Raw genomic sequence first — 18,256 nt, forward strand, 5'->3', positions numbered from 1 at the left:
GATTTTATCAGAGGCATATCTATCGTTTCTGGAGATGTTCGTTCAGCATCCTTCTTATTCCAATGTATATCCATTGCGGTCCAACGTGGCAAAGTTTCGTCAGTTCTTGGTACGTTGCAGCCTGGAAGGGAACTGGAGGAGGTGTTTCTTCTCTAGTACAACAGAAACAAGCGAACAATAGAATAATACTAATAATATATCAATGTTCAGAGAAATTTAACAGTATTTTAGGTTTAAACTTTAAATGTTGTTCCATCCGCCTGTAACATAATATTTATTCAAATTGCGTTTGCTCCTTAGAAATCATGTTTAAATTTCATTGTTGTTATTATTATGAAATTATATTTATCAACTCCAAATCTAATTGTGGAGATGAGGATTTTTTAACTTGTAAATATTGTTGTGTGGTGTATATTTATGTTCTTTTTAAGTAAATAATTATATTTTCAACACAAAGATATTTACGAAATAGTTTTTTTTATGACAATAAGATATTGTTATAATTAATGATATAATGTTATAAATATAGATTTTTAGGCAAAAGAATTATGCTACTAGACCTCATATCTAATTATGCTGAGGTAATACTCGAATAAATAGAAGTTAATAACAAAATTGTGTAGAACAAGTTAATTTCATAACTGAAAACAGCGAGTAGTCCACCTTTGGAACCAACATGAAAAATATCACAAAGTTGACAACATTTAAATAGCTTACAAATTTTTCAATCCATTTTCATAAATTTTGGTTCATTTCAAGTAAAAAAAAAAAAAAAATTCCATTTTAGGAGAAGGAAAGGAACTTAATATGCTCACCACATTACCTCGCTGTATTGCTAAACTAATGCGCTGAAATAAAAATTGTGTACTTCTTGGATCTTTCGTCTTGAGATTTAATTTCGACCGAATTTCCTTTAGGAATTCCCTAGCTTCCTGGCTAAAAACTCCCATAGTTTCAGTAGCAAAGGCGATGAATATATGATCTTTTAGTTTGGAATATTTCGTGTGTTTTCCTTTACAGGCTGTCTCAGCAGCATTCCTACCTCTTTACATATTTAAGCTAAATAAGAAGACACAAATTTGTCTATACATGAGACATTCCATACCAGTAGTTGCCCCATTTTCCAAGGGGTTAATCCACTCCATCCAGTCGTTTTCCATCATCTCTAGACATTCCAAGTGGTTCTGATGTCAATACTGTCAAGAGCTCGTTTAATTATGTTATTTAGCTCCCCATGACGAGAAATTCGACCTCCACTCTTAGAACAGCTTAGTGCATGTAAGCCTTTTTCATTAACCTGTTCTTGACATGTACATTTGAAACTGTGACAAATATTTAAACTGAGACGTAGAGCGACACAAATTTGAAACGTGTTGTCCAAGAAAGTTCCAATATTTTTTGGCGTTGCACCGCAGTGTAGCCTGTAGCCATGCTCCAGATTCTTTACTTTGTAAGGATTTAAAACGGGCAATATTCGGTGTATTTTCAGGGACCAATTCTTTATTCTTTATTGCTTTTAATATAATTTTATCCCAATTCCGTTGTAAGTCCAATACAGCGGGAGTCTCATTAATGTATATACCATTCCATATCTCAATCCCTCCGTCAGGTGTTGAATTTCCACTTCGTTATCTGGAATGTTTAGTATGTTGGAGACAAGTGGCTTGACTCCAAAACATGAGGACAGGAAAGCTGGAAGGCTTAAATCCGAGACTTTTCTTACGCTTAAACCTCCCAAGTGAGTTGGTAAGCTTGCTTGTGTCCATTTATTTTCATTCAAAGAATACTTAATGATTGACTGTAGTGCATATTTCAAACAATTATCAAGTTGAAGTACCTTGGAAGGCATGCACCATGTGGAAATGGTGTGTAAAAATACCTAGATGAGTTTTGGTATTCCCAGACAATTAAGCAGAGAAAAATGACATGTGCTGGTAAAGTCTTCAAACGCTGAGTTATTATCTTTAATCTATTTAAAAATAAAAAAGATTAAAAATCAAAATTTTCCTCATATTCATCCTCAAGGAAGAGTGATCCCAAGAGAGAGAATTAATTTTTAAGTACCGTCCGTATCCCAGGTAACAATTCTTGAAACTGGGATTCAACATCTTTATTTGGGTTTCCAGATATGAAAAAAGTTCGCATTTAGATGGGTTAACTTTCAAGACCAAGTTTTTTGATTCCTCTATTACAATATAAAAAAAAATGCTGATACTTCCGTATGATATTTTGAGTTAATCTAATTCCATCAGTGAGTCCCCAGAGAAGTTAGGCGGGAGCAACGCAAAAATTTTAGATAGCAAAGTAAATCAAATGGTATATTGTTTGAAAAGTATTTACATGACTACTAATTTGACACAATTAAAAGCTCTCTATATTACCTCTATTCAAAATGGGCGAGAAGGAAATTGCAGAAATTAATCTAATTAAGTTGAAATTTACTTTCTTTGTTATCTGATACGAATAATATAGCAAAAACCCTGAAATTCGTTTCATTAATTCAACCATAAAGCAAAAATGCAGCGAAAGGTTAACTTTATTAATAGAGTATTAAAAGAATTTTGTTAACTTGAATTTTATAAGAGAACATAATTAGCAAGGGCGGTTGTGCGTGGATGTTATACCGAAAAACTTATTCATTTTCGTAACATTTTCTACCACGCCATTTGCCACTTGTCAAAATATTTAGTAATTTTTAATAGTAATAAAGCCGTAAGCCTCACGGGAATCACAACCATGTGGATCTATTATTATTATTATTATTATTATTATTATTATTATTATTATTATTATTATTATTAAAATTGTGTAAGATGTAGCTATTAGAGACTCGTGGGCAACCCAGATTGTACTTGTTAGTATTTGGAGTTAACAGTACTTTTTAACGCACTTACAAAGTGCAAGCGAGAGGTGTCAATAATTTGGGGATGTTTTATTATTGTTTGTTTATTGGTTAAACAGAACTGTGATAAGAACTAAAAGCAAGTTACTGAATTATTAAATGTGCATTTACAACAAATTATTTATTATTTATTAGTTATTATTTATTATTTAGTGCATATTACGTTGTTTATGTAGCATGTTTGAGAGATTATTTTAGATGTGAATGTTAGGTTTTTAAATTGTTGTAGACAAGTTTTTGGTTGAAATTTACATACCTTTATGTTGTGTAGATTTTTTGATGATGAAAATAACGTGGACAGTTTTAGCGTATTTTTGAGTAATAAATGTTTGTTACAGTGACGAGTACAGTGGATGTATTAATTTGTAAAGATGTAGTTTTTAATGTATTACTGGATAGCTTTTATTACTATTACTGAGTATTTTTGTGAGCTTTGCTTTTCTCTTATTCTCCTGTTCTTTTTACACTCCCTTCACTCTCTCTGAATTTTAGGAAGTAACCCGAAGATTATATACTACTGGAAAATGTTGAATTGTAGTAATATTGTTTTTACAGTTTGGATGAAATTTTACGTGTGTTTTCAAGTTTTTTTATTTTTATTTTATTTTATTTTTTATGAAATCTTGACATCACACCAAAATAAAATATCTTTCAACATGCTGTTTGATGATTATGTTGTTGTTTACAAAACAGAGTGTACAATTGTTTACAATAACATAACAAAATAGTTTACCACATTGAAATCAATGCCAGATATATTCTTGTGACACATAAATACATAACAACAGAAATGAGACTGATAAGATTTTAAAATATAACTAAAACTTATTTCCCAAAATTATGCTTTTAAATAATTAACCTTTCTTGTACTTTCTTGTACAATTCTTATACTTTCTTGCTCACTTTTTGAGTTGTCAAAAGTCTCAAGAAATTTAAATTTAAATCAAAGTATAGTCAATCAGATTTTTTAATAACTCAATGATGAAAGTATTTTTTATGGCCGTTTAGGAAAAAAAGGAACGGAGAATGGGATGTTAATCTACTTATCTCGGAGAATTTTCTAATATCTGTGCAAGATTTTAAGGGACTCTCGTTACGTTGTATTAATAGGTTGCTACAATGAAACCTGTCTATGGTGGCCATCATTGGTTCCATTGAAAAGTGGTAAACTTAGACAGGTGGCCAACTTACAGAAAATAAGTGTGATTGGTAATTTTTAGAATAGGAAAAATGAAATGAAATCTTTCCCACGTTATACGTCCCACGATTATGCAGATTAGGCTAAAGGAGACGGTGAAGATGAGAAATGAATGAAATGATGGAATGAACAAAGTGGGAGGAAACGGGAGAACCCGAGAAAACCTACGAGCACGGTGTTTGTCCACCACAAAGTCTACACGGCGCAAGCTCGGAACGAACCAGGGACCCCAAGCACCGGAGGTGAATGTTCTACCACTGAGCCACCGCGGCCACCTTTTGGAATAGGATTTCTAGTACTATTTGATTGTAGAATTTTAATGAGCAATGGTACGACAGCTACTTTTAAATAATGTATATAGAGCAATCATAACAATATACAGTAATATAAAAAAATACTATATATAGCTTTCTCTTCTTGAAAACCAGTCTAGTACACTGAATTATTCGGATTGAAAACACAATAACAAAACAATCATAAAATAGAAACATATGTACGTAGTTCATTGAAACGAGCTACAAGTGTTTCTCTCGGAGCAAAATATGTTTCGAGAAAATCTTACGGCAATTCATATCTCAAAACCAACGCTTCCTTTCGACAAGCCGTCAGGGTAGTGTTCTGGCCATTGACCTCCAAGAACAAATCGTGGGAATCCATGCTTCTTTGTCTCCAGTCACAAATACAGAACATGGGAATACGAAAGGGTTAAGAAAAATAGCAAAACAGTATTTTGCGTGGCCAAGATACGCAGGTGAATTTAGCATTACTATCATAGAGTAAACATCACTTCAATGCGGCCAACTTCCAAGATAGAAAGGAGGAGAACTTACAGAGTAATAAGTAACGAATGTCTTACTGAAAAATGTAAGTTCAAGACGAACCAGGCGAAGATAAGCAGGTGACCAATTTAGAGAGGTGGTCAAGTTGACAGGTTTTACTGTATTTGCAGGCCTCTGGGACTTATGCGTTCGAATATGACACGTAATTTTTGAGAAGTTATGTAAGGATTCAGACGACGAACATTTTAGGTAATTCCAACGAATAATGTAGCCAGCAAATTCGCCTGACATGATTTCTATCAAGCGCTACATAAGATGTAACTGAATTTCTTTTGTATCGAAGTTCTTGCACCTGCAAGTAACCAGAGAGCTGTAGTAGTCATCCAAATGACATGGTTTTAAAATCTTTCGAGAATCCACTTGTGGGATCGATGCAATATCGAATTCACCAGAGTAGAGCAGTTCTACATGATACTAGATACCGATTACACTAGTTAACAAATTTAAACTTTTTGTTTATTACATGAGAAAAATCACCTGATCTTAAAGGAACTTTTTGCGCTGAATTCGAATATACACTCGGTTTCTCTCCATCACGTACAGTTTTCCCGTAACAGAGGGATTTTCGGGAAATTCCCTCAAAAATTTCCCTTTTTCAGATATTTTATTCCCCTAGCTCCTGTCCCCTTACATATAGTAACATAGAAATTATACCTAAGTATACCTTGATTTATATTTAATAAACCCTAAAAGTTTCGTAAAAATCGCTTTGTTCTTTCTAGAGAAATAAATATATTTGTATGTATACTGTGTGCACTGTTTATTGCACCTGATAGTAATGCTTTCAGATCTCCTGAGTTGGGGTAAAAACGATTTGCTTTATTACTACAAACACAGACATAAAAATGAATATTTACAATAGTCAACAACACACTTGTATTGCTCTCTGTAAATTAGAAACGTGTATAAAAATAGAATGTACTTCCAACGTATATTTTTTTAAACGTACAGTATATGTATATCTTAATACATATATATACAATTCTCCAAGTTTTTTCGTTTTGTTCATGAAATGGTTATCAATATTTGTTATCAAATGTAACAGAATGCAAAAGAACTTCCACTTCCCGAGCCCCCTATCAACTGGGAAGAGATATGGCCAAAAGACTCTGATGATGATCATGACCTTGATGAACCATCGACATCAACATGTACATCCAAGGATCCAACGTTCATCCCTGACTGTGTTCGCGAGCCACATTTCATCCGGCAATGTGAACTTAATGACCTAGTCCGTGATTTGCACCTGACAAAACAAGAGGCGGAACTTCTGGGATCAAGGCTCCAGCAGTGGAACTTATTGGATGCAGAAACGAACATATCAGTGTACAGGAAAAGGCATGTTCAATTTTCAAGCTATTTCTCAATGCAAGATAATGTGTGCGTATGTACGGATATAAATGGGTTGATGGCGGAGCTAGGAATTCCTTACGTTCCAGAAGAATGGAGGTTATTTATCGACGCGTCAAAGGTCAGCCTTAAAGCTGTCCTTTTACATAATGGAAATAAAAAACCTTCTATACCACTTGCGCACTCAGTGAAGATTAAGGAATCCTATGACACCATGTCAACTTTGCTAAATCTTATAAATTACAAGGACCATTGTTGGCAAATATGTTGTGATCTCAAGGTAGTTGGTATTTTATTAGGACTGCAGTGCGGTTACACGAAGTACCAATGTTTTTTATGTTTATGGGATAGCCGAGCTGATGACAAACATTATGAAGTGAAGGAATGGGAACCTAGAGTGAATTACGTACCTGGAGAATGCAACGTCAAATACGCTCCTTTGGTAGATCCTAATAAGATATTACTACCGCCACTTCATATCAAGTTAGGACTTATGAAAAACTTTGTCAAAGCCATGGACACATCTGGTGAAGGTTTCAAGTATTTGCGAGATAAGTTCCCTAACCTGAGTGATGCTAAGATTTCAGCGGGAGTGTTTATTGGTCCCCAAATTAGGAAATTAATGCTTGATGATAGCTTTGACAGCAAGTTAAACAGTGCTGAGCTAGCTGCCTGGACAGCATTTAAGTGTATTGTGCGCAACTTTCTGGGCAATAACAAAGCTGAGAGTTACACAGAAATCGTACAGGACATGATACAGAAATACAAAGAGTTGGGTTGTAGGATGTCTTTAAAAATCCACTTTTTGCACTCTCACCTCAGCTTCTTTCCTGCTAACCTAGGTGCTCTCAGCGACGAACAGGGGGAAAGATTCCACCAAGATATAATGGCAATGGAGAAAAGGTACCAGGGACGATGGGATCCTTCAATGATGGGGGACTATTGTTGGGCTCTTGTTAGAGAATGCAACATTTCTTACAAAAGAAGAAAGTAGTGTACGTTTTTGTAATCCAATGGAAGTTTCATATATTGTGGTAGTTTTGATTGTCTTTTCATGACCTTTTGGTACATTTGTATTATTGTTTATTGTAAATTGTCACACTTGTAAATTATATTGTATTATATTTTATATATGTGTTTGTTCTAATAAAGCAAAACGTTTTACCTCAACTTAAGAGATCTGAAAGCATTACTATAAGGTGCAATAAACAGTACACACAGTATACATACAAACATATTTATTTCTCTAGAAAGAATAAAGCGATTATTACGAAACTTGGAGGGTTTGTTAAATATGAATCAAAGTATACTTAGGTATAATTTCAATGTTAGTATATGCAAGGGGACAAGATCTTGGGGTGTAAAATAAACGAAAAGGGAAATTTTTGAGGGATTTTCCCGAAAATTCCTCTGTTACGGGAAAATCGTACGTGATGGAGAAAAACCGAGTGCATATTCGAATTCAGCGTAAAAAGTTCCTTTAAGAACAGGTATTTCCTTTTATGTAACAAAACCTTTGTTAACTAGTGTTATAATTATATTTTAGCACGGAAGTTAATTCAGTTCAAGAGTAATAAAAATACTACAGTAAAATATCAAGAGTAGCAGACTTTATAAAATAGAAAATACCTGAACTTCTACAGTAAAATTTCTGTTCTCACAATCACTCGCAAGAACATAACGACAAACTCCTTGGAAATGAACAATTGCTCCATCGAAAGTACGGTAATGAGGATCTCCAAATACTAAACACGTTGCTGGTCCTGAAAAATGTACATATTATTACTAAAACTAAACGTTTCAAAAAAGTACATAATTTATTGACTTCATTTTTCGATTAGACGTATGACCTTTAATTATCGTATCTTAATTAGCTATACATAGATTTCAAAGCTTTGGTTCAGATTATTGCAGATGTTAGGTTATATGCATTAAATAAAAAAAACGGCAAAGATGAAAATAAACATAAACTTCTGACAATATTGTCATTTGGTTACGAGCTCGAGATAACAGCTTATCACTTTTCAGATGTATGTTTAAACATGCTTAAAGAGATCAATTACCACTAAATAGATGGGAGGGAAAAGTTGAATTTTTCTATTTCTACCAATTTTTCTATGTAAAGTATGAGAACTATAAAGCTTTCAGTTTATAATTTCGCTATCGTAAGTAGCGCTTAAGAAAAATTTAACATTAAAATTTACATAAAACGCCTAAAATGCATACGATAATTTACTATTTGTGGGCTCCAACACTTATCTATCTATCTATCTACACTATATATACTGAGGAACTTCAAATATTTCGGTCATTTTTATACAGTTTGCACAATTCAAATGTTTTACAATATAATCAGCATACAGTGTTTAAAATTATATTTGAAATTATGTAAGTAAAAGGCTAATAATCATCGCAAGAAACAAACCTTATCTCTAGAAAGTACTTTCGAAGAACATCGTCTTGATCGTCAGATGACTTATATGTAAGCTATATTCTTTAAACTACCGCCTTTTGTTCTACCAAGATAATTCTAATTCAATTAAAAGTAGAAAATTTTTAGAATTATTTTTTAAATGAACTTTTTAAGGATTTTATACGTTTTGAACTATAATTAATATTTATGATGAAGTTCGCAAGTGAGATTAATAAAATTACTTGCTTCTAGATTTTCAGGTGATAGATTTAACAGGATCAAAATTAACTAGCAACTCTACCTTCATTTTTTTCATGTTATTCGTTCATCTAGTACAGAAATCATGATACAACTTGAGCATTCGAAAACTCAACTTACGCGACTACTAGAATAAAGTCTCATTTCACTTTGCAACATACTGTATTCAATCTCGAGAACTGAATAGTTTGTATTTATTCTGACTTATTTGCCTTCTTCAAAACTAATGACCTATAAGCAGAATATAAGAGTAATAAGTATTATTTAAATATTTAAGTAATAAAATAAAAATTTAGCTTTTACATACTTGGACTACAACGAGGACAACAACTTCCAGGATTCAAGGTTTGTATCTCATCTGCTAGGCAAGCCACAGGACGACAATGTTGAACATGACATGTTACTTTACCTAACATACATTCACAATCAATACAGGCTTCTGGTTTCCAATGTTCTCCATTCTGGAATATATATGATAATATGTATATATATTTACAAAATGAGAATTATAAGACACACTACTAAGTCTGTTATCATTTGTTGCTACATCTTGTCTAAGTATTGTAAGTTGAACAAACATCTAAACTCAATTAATATTTACATTTTTATCCCATTTGCTGGAATAGCTGTTGCTATAGATTCTAAACAATTTCTATTTTTAGTCATTCTTACTGACATTAGCAATAAAGAACTTTAAGGGCTATTGTTAAAAGTCTCAATACATATGAATCTATATGGGTACATGCAATTCCACTACATTATAAAGCAACAAATAATTATCATTACCAACCAATTCTCAACTCATTCAGTAAAGTTATAAGTTACTTATCTTTCTACAATAATAATCTTTTAATATTTCATCATCCAAGTGACACACTTTCAAATTTTAGCAATTCGATATAATCTCAAGGGAAATATGTAGATTTTGCATGAATGGGATTTGTGTTTGCCACAAAGTTAAAGAAGTAACCACATAATTGCTGGATCTTAATAAAATTGCTAATGATACTTGTATGTCTATATAGGCTTTAGAGTACTGAAAACTCCGATAGCCTCTATGGAAGAATTCAATAGAAAGTTAATGGAAGAATGAGACCATATCGAGCTTATTCAAAATAATCATGAAAATATGCAAAAATATTGAACGAAATAGTAAACATAAAAATCACAAAGCTAAACATTATGATCCTTTATAACATAGTATTTTCAACCCTATACAAGACCAAATATTACAATGCCTGCAATTTTTATTTTTTATATAACAATGTATTAAAATACCACTTTTGTATTTACGTCATTTATTGTATGTAAGAAATCAGTATTTCTTTTAAGGTTGCGGAAAATACAGTTAATATTTTCATCTAAATGATATATATTTATATACATTTTCAACAATTTACCAGGGTTCCCGGTTCCAGATTTTTGTAAACTAAAAAAAAAATCTATTTCCCTCACAAAAGTTTATTTAATTTTTGTATTTTCTCGTTAACCCATTAGTTTAGTGAAATACCTAAACTAAAGATAGGGCATTAACTCTCTATAAAATGGGTCAGCCAAGGAAATATGCGTGAACATCTATAAATATAGAACCATATATATATATTAATCAGTCTACGCGATACGGAATTATACGTGAACATAAACACGCTATTAAAACTATCAGTTGTTGAGGAGTGTCACAGAAAGAGTATCAGTAGATCCTGATAACGCTTATATGGAACCTGCAAGAAAGTATACTCTTTGAAACTAGAACAGAATAATCAAAATCGGTACATTTGTGATAAAGTTACAGTATGTGTGAGCATGCAGATAAGGAAGTCAGTTAATTACAATATTAGCACTAGCAAGTTGAGAAGTTTCATGATCTAGTTCCGATGACCATCATGATTCTAATGTAGCTTATATGAAAACACCGCTAGAGCATACTTTTTCAAAAGTAAATCAATAAAATTGGTACACCTATGTTGAAATTATGCGTGATCATACACACAATTATGGTATAAACACTGTCAGCTATTGAGACGTTTCATGGTCTAGCTCGGAAGACCATAGTTAGTTTTTCCTAAAATGTATGTGGAACCACCGAAAAACAACTCTTTTAAAAGAAAAAACTTGGTACAGCTGTATCGAAGAGTTATACTTATACATATACGCAACATATATATAAACGGGTCGAATTAAAAACCTTTAAAAAAAAGCTGTCAAAAATTCGTATGTGTCCCAGCTCGGAAGGTCAAAGACGCCACACTTTGTCTACATTAAAGGATTTACGATTAAAAGATTGCTTTCAGAGTTAAGAACCTAGCCATAATCATGTCACAACACATCTTAGTATAGCTTAATGTATCTGTAACCTGTTATTCTATATTGTCCTATTGATTGATCTCTAAATACCAAATACCTTTATTATTACTTCAAAGTTGCCTTCATTATCGGTTACTTTGTTACCTTGACATTAAAGAACTTTTCAATAAGTTTCCTAACATTAAAAATCTTTTCAATAATTTTTCTGATTTTCTCTCATAAAAATGAAATACGCTGACATTCCCTGACTTTGTAGGTCTGTGGAAACCCTGTTTACTATAGAAATCAATATATACAGATTCTTATATTAACTGATTTATTACTTTAATACAGAGTAGCCGAATATTAAATCTCTTTGGATGTAAGCTACAAATTACAAACTGAAACCGAGAAAATATACTGATATAAAATGAGATAGTTTCCTTACCTCGTAAAGATCTCCATTATATTCGCATGTAATATTTGCTTCTTTTGCTGAGCATATTGGACAGCATTCTCCCATAGGGACATAAGAATGTTCTTGTACAGCACAATTTATGGGAGGGCACTCAATCGTTTGACAAGATACTTCACCTGATAAGCAATAGCATGTTAAACAGGGATTTTCATGGTCCTGCCATTCTTCGCCATCTTCATAGATTTGAAAACCTTGAGAATCATCAACAACGCAAACTGGAGGAATAAAATAATAATAATAAAATAAAATAACTCACAAATCTAATGTTTTGATTGCTAAGCTAGGAGTTAATGCTTTCCTATTTTTCCTTCCTTTAAACTTTAAAGCTACACTTCTTGTTGCATATGTTGGTTCACAAAAAGGAAATACTTTAAAACTAGAGTACTTACGATTTCATGAAGTAAAGAAATGAGTTTATCACTATTTCAACTGCTTATGCTACAATCATTAACGTTATGCTAGGCGTTTAACGCAAACAGACATATTCAACCATTGAATTTCTAAGTTTAAGTGTATTTGGTTAGAAAAAGTATGAATTTTGATTAAACATTTCATAATAAAAAGTTCCGTTGCTTATATAAAACATACGTATTTTTATAGAATTAGCGAAAGTCGTACATAAACTTACATAACTAAATCATTAAAGCATTTCAATCATTCCCTGATTCATAGCTTTCTTTATTGTAAAATGCTTTAAAGTTATAATGTGTTATATTTTATTTACAAGAGCTACTTTTTTAAAATTTAACCTTCGTTAAGCCTCAGAGAAGAATCATGTAAGATGATGAAACAGAGAGTCATCCATTCCCCACACCGATAGATAGACTCTGTCGTTCAATCATTGTGAAGTAGAAAGAGTGAGATCATATTGAGTGCAGTCGAAAGGTCCGCCAAGTGTAAACTACGTGATGTATTTTGATTTCTTCTGGTGGCTGCTAATGTTCCTGAAATTCAAAGATCAGACAGTTCAGAAATCACAATTTACGTCTTCATTAAGCACATGATTCTCGCGTTCATTAAAGTTGTTTGCCGCGACGGATCTCCAACCCTTGGATACTCTTATCGGTACGTCAGTAAGTCCTTCTTTAAACTCTCTGTAGCACTCGTGCACATAGCTATCACTTATAAAGTGACGCCTCAACCCTTACTCATGAGACGATGAATCGCAATGGTATTATGAGCTTCGCCTGAGAAATCGAATTACATTACGTAGTTCACACGTGGCAGGCACTTCGATTGTACTCAATATGGTTTTATGTTCGGTGATTCACAATCAGTGAATGGCAGAGTCTGTCCATCGGTGTGAGGGATAAGCAACGCCCAATGAATAACTTAGTCTTATCACCGACATGTCATCTCACGTGGTTCTTCGCTGGTGGCTTAACAGAGGACAGTCTCGAACACATTCAAAAATGAATGTTAATAAGAAACGATTGCTATATAAATTGGCTTGCTGTTAAAATACTATGGGAAAAAAACGAAAAGGAAAGTATTTTTCAGTGATATTGGAACTGCCCTTGGGAACTTTCTTACTATGATATGAATTGGAGAATGTCTTTAACTCAACGTTTTATGCATTTAAGAAGCCAAAAGCTTGTGATTTTGCAGATGGAAGCATATTTTCTTTTATTTTCTTATTTAGAATAGAATAGGGTAGAATATTTTATTGTCGTTAAGCTTCAAAGCAATAGACAAGGTCCAATTAGCACCTGTGATATATATAAATAACACAATTTGCAATGTAAGGGAACAAGTTTTGGGAGCAATTGTACATGTAAAAATAATATAGAAATATTATGATTCATTATTATTACTAGTGATATTAACTTTAATTTTATATATATATAATTAAGGTTAATATCAGTAATAATAAATCAATCATACTATTTCTACCATATATTATTTTTATATATATACACACTATTGTTTCCAGGAATTGTTCCCTTCTATCGCAAATTATGCTCGTCCACTAACTGCGGTATTATTATCCTGGGTAATACAATCATTAATAATAGAGTAAAATAAGGCAATTCATTCTCCCAGATGTGACTGAAGCCTCAGGATGTGAGGTTATGGCGGATTTCGTTTAGCTCATCAGTTTTCTCGGGACTTTCGTTCTTTCTCAAAATTACTTTTTTTTCTTTCTTTTTTTTTTTTTTTATCATTTACTTGCATTTATTAACCTTACCTTTCAATTACCGGAAATAAATCACGTGTGATTAAACTAAGGATTTTATTTATTGTACGAATGGAACTAAAATTTTGCGGGTAGTTTGTGGTATGCTTCTGATGAAGGAATTGCTTCCTCGCATAAAGATGGTAAAACAAGAACAATATTAAGGTTATGTGTGATTTTTTTTTTTTTTCATTTTTGCTAAACTCTTTATCTTTGTTAGAACGACAGGGCCCTGCCTTTTTCCTGATTCTTTTCGCAAAATTGAGACGTGGTATGAATTGTGAAATAAATAAATAAATATAATTTTGAAAATTTGAAGTTGTACTTACCCATACATCTAGGACAACATTCTCCTTCCTTGAAAACCCAATCAATTTCAGGACACGATAAGGGTTCGCAAACTTCTTGTACGCATTTCCAATTAAAATCTTCCTGCAATAGTAAAACAGATACAAGTATTGTTTATGTGTGAAAATTCTAAGACAGATAATTCTATTTGGCAAATACTACAATGGTCGGTTGATTGATAGGTACTTATGTCTTTTGTAGGCAGCAAAGTCAGGCTAGATAGGACGATGCCTATAGTTTTAAAATGAGGTCTGAAACACTGTAATACAATCAATGCTCTCCCATCAGGAATTGAACCTGTGAATTCGTTTTCACCAGAGCTACACTAGACTCTGAATAGGTTCGAATGTTACAATTGTATATATGAAAAGAATATGGAAAACAATATAAGAACTACAACAATAACTATTTCTGAGTATTGTGCCTTAATACAATAATACCATTCACAAGAAAGAATAAATATCAACAACAGATACAACCATATAACGCAATGTAAAGATCTGGCCGCTACACAACTGATGATAATGAATATTTTTAATATATGAACATATACGCTAGCAGAATGTCTTTCTTTGCACGAGAAGTATAAGATTAATGGAAGTTAAAACATTAAACAAAGTGTTTATAGAAACTATTTCAAGTGGTTCAGTAATGTTCCCGTGATGATGAAACAGACAACGTCAATTTGAATACGGAGGGATAAAATATAAAAATTACTCGTTTCTCCTCATCCTTAGAAGCAGAATTTCGCAAAACGCTAGTAGACAGTCCTCCTTTTTCTTTGATGAGTTTATAAACTGAGTTTTATCTCCCTAACTTGAGTGGCTTCTGGAATACTCTATTTTTGGAATAAATTTATGTTCTTAACAGATGTATTTTAATCAAAATCACATAATGAAAACCCAGTTCGAGATAATACTAATTTCGTTCCAAAATTCATTTTAAACGATTTAACGATGTGGATTTGTATAGCGGACAAACATATAAATAAGTATTCAGTTTTACCTAGGTATATTAAGTGATTTGTAAAAAGAAGTTAAAACATTATACAACTCTACAAATAGTACACTATAAACATTTTCTCTAAGCCCTTTGTAGATAGATTAATTCAAAGTTGTAGTCAAAGATATCTCCAAAGTACATGACTACCATATGGACAATATCTTTTAGGTATATGTAAAAGGCAAATGTATTAAGTAGTAGTTTCACAATCTATATAAAGTAATATGCAATATAACGCAAATTACATATATGACAAAGCTAGCCTAACACACGGATCAATTATAGGAAAGATATACCACTCCAATAGTATTTTATTTAAGTTAACTAAGAACTACATCAAACCTTTCTAATATAATTTAGTAAGCACTCTGTCTAATTCAACACAAGCTTATAATCATCATTTGACATCTACGAAGTTTACTCAGTACTCTGCTCATATTTATTATAAGATAACAACTGACGATGTCAGTTGGGCTCGCATGTGTATATCTGCATAATTTACAAAGCATTTTTAGTCCAAACTCCAACACCTTCATCAGATGGGGAGAGGAGGAAATTTAAAGAATAGAAAAATTAAATAAACAAGCAGTTATGAGGTAGGGGCTAGTAGGGGCTATATAGTTGGAATACAGAAATCCCGAAGTGAACTGAAACATGAACTACTCTAAGCCAGCAATAAAAACGTAATCACACACACACACAAAATGATACATAAAACAATTTTTCGTCAACCTTTCATCGGCAGGGAAGAAAAGAAAAAGAAAGAAAAGTAAGTGTGCAGTGTACAGGTAAGCGCCAAATTGGAATGCTAGTGTTCCCAAGTTAATAATAGGGACAATAGTGAATAAAGACAAAAATAAGCCGGAAAAGAAGGGATAGCAAATGAAAGGAAAATTTTATACACGTATAAAATAGGACAAAAAGAAATGATAATGATAATTACTGAAATATAGAGAGTAATTGTAAGCGGCGATTCCTCACATCAAAATAAGACAAAAATTCCCATGAACCTATGGGGGAAAGTGCATAGTTTTAGAACTAGGACTGTCCAAAATAGTAAAAAAAAAAAATCAACAAGCACTATTTTGAATTCGAAAAATCGTGGGGCGGCAGGCGGTGGTCCATATAAGCGTAAAGAAAGTCATACATACCCAATTCAAAATGCACATTTCATCAATATACAATCGGTGTTCAAGATGGTATATTCAGGATTCTCTACATGGTATAATTCCCAGACATGCTCTCAACAGAATTCTCAGATATGCTCTAATTTCAAGGCGAGTCTGAACTAGGCAAAAAGTAAATCTTAACAACAGTGGACACGGAATGCTTCGACAGGAAGTCGGAAATGTTAAGGACCACCAGATCCACGGTTCCTTGTGTTCGGAATAATGCATGTTGCAATGTATTTTGTACGTATAAGCATGAAACAAAACATCACAGCACGCCATATTCCGAACATGAGGAACCGTGGTGCTGGTGGTCCTTAATGCTCCGTCTTCGTGCCGAGTATTCCGTGTTCAGTGCTGTGCGGGCTTATATCTTGCCTAGTTGGGATCCAGCTTGCAGAGCATATCTGAGAATTCTGTTGAAAGCATGTCTGGGAATTATACCCCGTGGGGAACACCTTGCACATTCATTGCACATTGATGAAATATGAAGTTTTGGATTGCGTGTGTATGATCTCCGTTACGCTGATATGGATTGCGACCCCAAGATTTTTCGAATTCGAAATAGCGCGAGTTGAAATTGAGCTTTTCACGATTTTGAACACTTTAGCTCTGAAAATATTCACATCTCCCCACAGATCAATATGAACAAATCATGGAAGTTTCTGAAGAATAACATCGTATTTATAGATTTTCTCAGTGATCTCCTGTTTCTTCCAATATTCACATACCACCAATTCTTTTATAATCATCGTATTCATCTGTCTTTTTTTCTTTTTTAGCATAAAATGCATAAGCATAGGATGTTAAAGATTTCATTTAATTTTCCTTTTTCAAATTAATATATATATTGTAATATACAACAACAATAATAGAAAATCAAGGTAAATGTTATAAACTTATCAAGTAATCAAGTAACCATAGCAAATATTGAACTTACAACAATTGATTTAAAAATAGAGAATAATCAGAATATGGATGTACTAGGCAAAAGATTTGCTAACCAATATTTAAGGTGGTAATTTGGTTCAGGATTGCAAAATATTATTACCATATCTCAATGCATAATCAGTAAATATACAATTAAGTGATCGTTGTCTAGATGTGATACACACTCGATTCACTTGAAGTTAATTCAAAACATCCGAGAAACAAGCAAGAAGACTTCATTGAAGATGATACAATTTGATATTCAAATACTAAATTGAATTTGTTGCTCACATTTATAGGAATGAGCAGCACCAATATCTAATGCTATGATTGCTTATGCTATGGGAAAAAAATGCTAAGAATTAGCCAGAGATTAGATTTAATAATTATTGATACTAATTATATTAGGTAGCAATAATAAATGAACTTGAAAAAGCAACAATTGGAGATACTACCTTGCATTCACAACGAATACATGGGTCATCATCAAGATGCATGACTTCCCCTAATCTGTCTGAGGTACAATCACTTGAAAACGCCCTGCATGTTGGACAACATTCTCCTGGTTCCGGATCTAAAATGGAATCGGATGGACAATCCAAAGGAGGACACTTAACGTAGTAACACATCACATGCCCAGCTTGGCATAAACACGTTTCACAAGGTGTTGGATGAAACATATCTCCATCAGCATATTCCGAGTCTTGATACAAACATCCTGTTGGTTAAATATAATGGATTCGAACATTAAAACACCACAGTAAAAAGAACTGAATTTTACTACACAACATAGTTTTAAAATAAAAAAAAGTGACTGTTTGCCTTGGTGCATATGCTAACCATGTAGCCAAGAGGAAGTTTAAAAGTAAATGAAAGATATACGTATAAAACATTTTGTTTAAAAATCTCT

General features: G+C 32.8%; 1 protein-coding gene across 1 annotated transcript in view; it reads right to left on the reverse strand.

Annotated features, from left to right (window-relative positions):
- The window catches only part of LOC145680859 (kielin/chordin-like protein), a 1,295,905-nt gene that overhangs the window by 94,590 nt on the left and 1,183,059 nt on the right, over positions 1–18,256 (reverse strand). The window contains exons 44-48 of the mRNA XM_081751993.1: positions 17,802–18,064; positions 14,227–14,329; positions 11,692–11,936; positions 9,268–9,421; positions 7,919–8,052 (exon numbers count right to left, since the gene is read on the reverse strand). Of these exons, the coding sequence (XP_081608119.1) occupies positions 7,919–8,052; positions 9,268–9,421; positions 11,692–11,936; positions 14,227–14,329; positions 17,802–18,064 (899 nt within the window). The remainder of the gene's footprint in view (positions 1–7,918; positions 8,053–9,267; positions 9,422–11,691; positions 11,937–14,226; positions 14,330–17,801; positions 18,065–18,256) is intronic.

The sequence above is a fragment of the Thermobia domestica genome, chromosome 3, assembly GCF_964235325.1.
Source record: "Thermobia domestica chromosome 3, izTheDome1.hap1.1, whole genome shotgun sequence".
NCBI classification, from domain to species: domain Eukaryota; kingdom Metazoa; phylum Arthropoda; class Insecta; order Zygentoma; family Lepismatidae; genus Thermobia; species Thermobia domestica.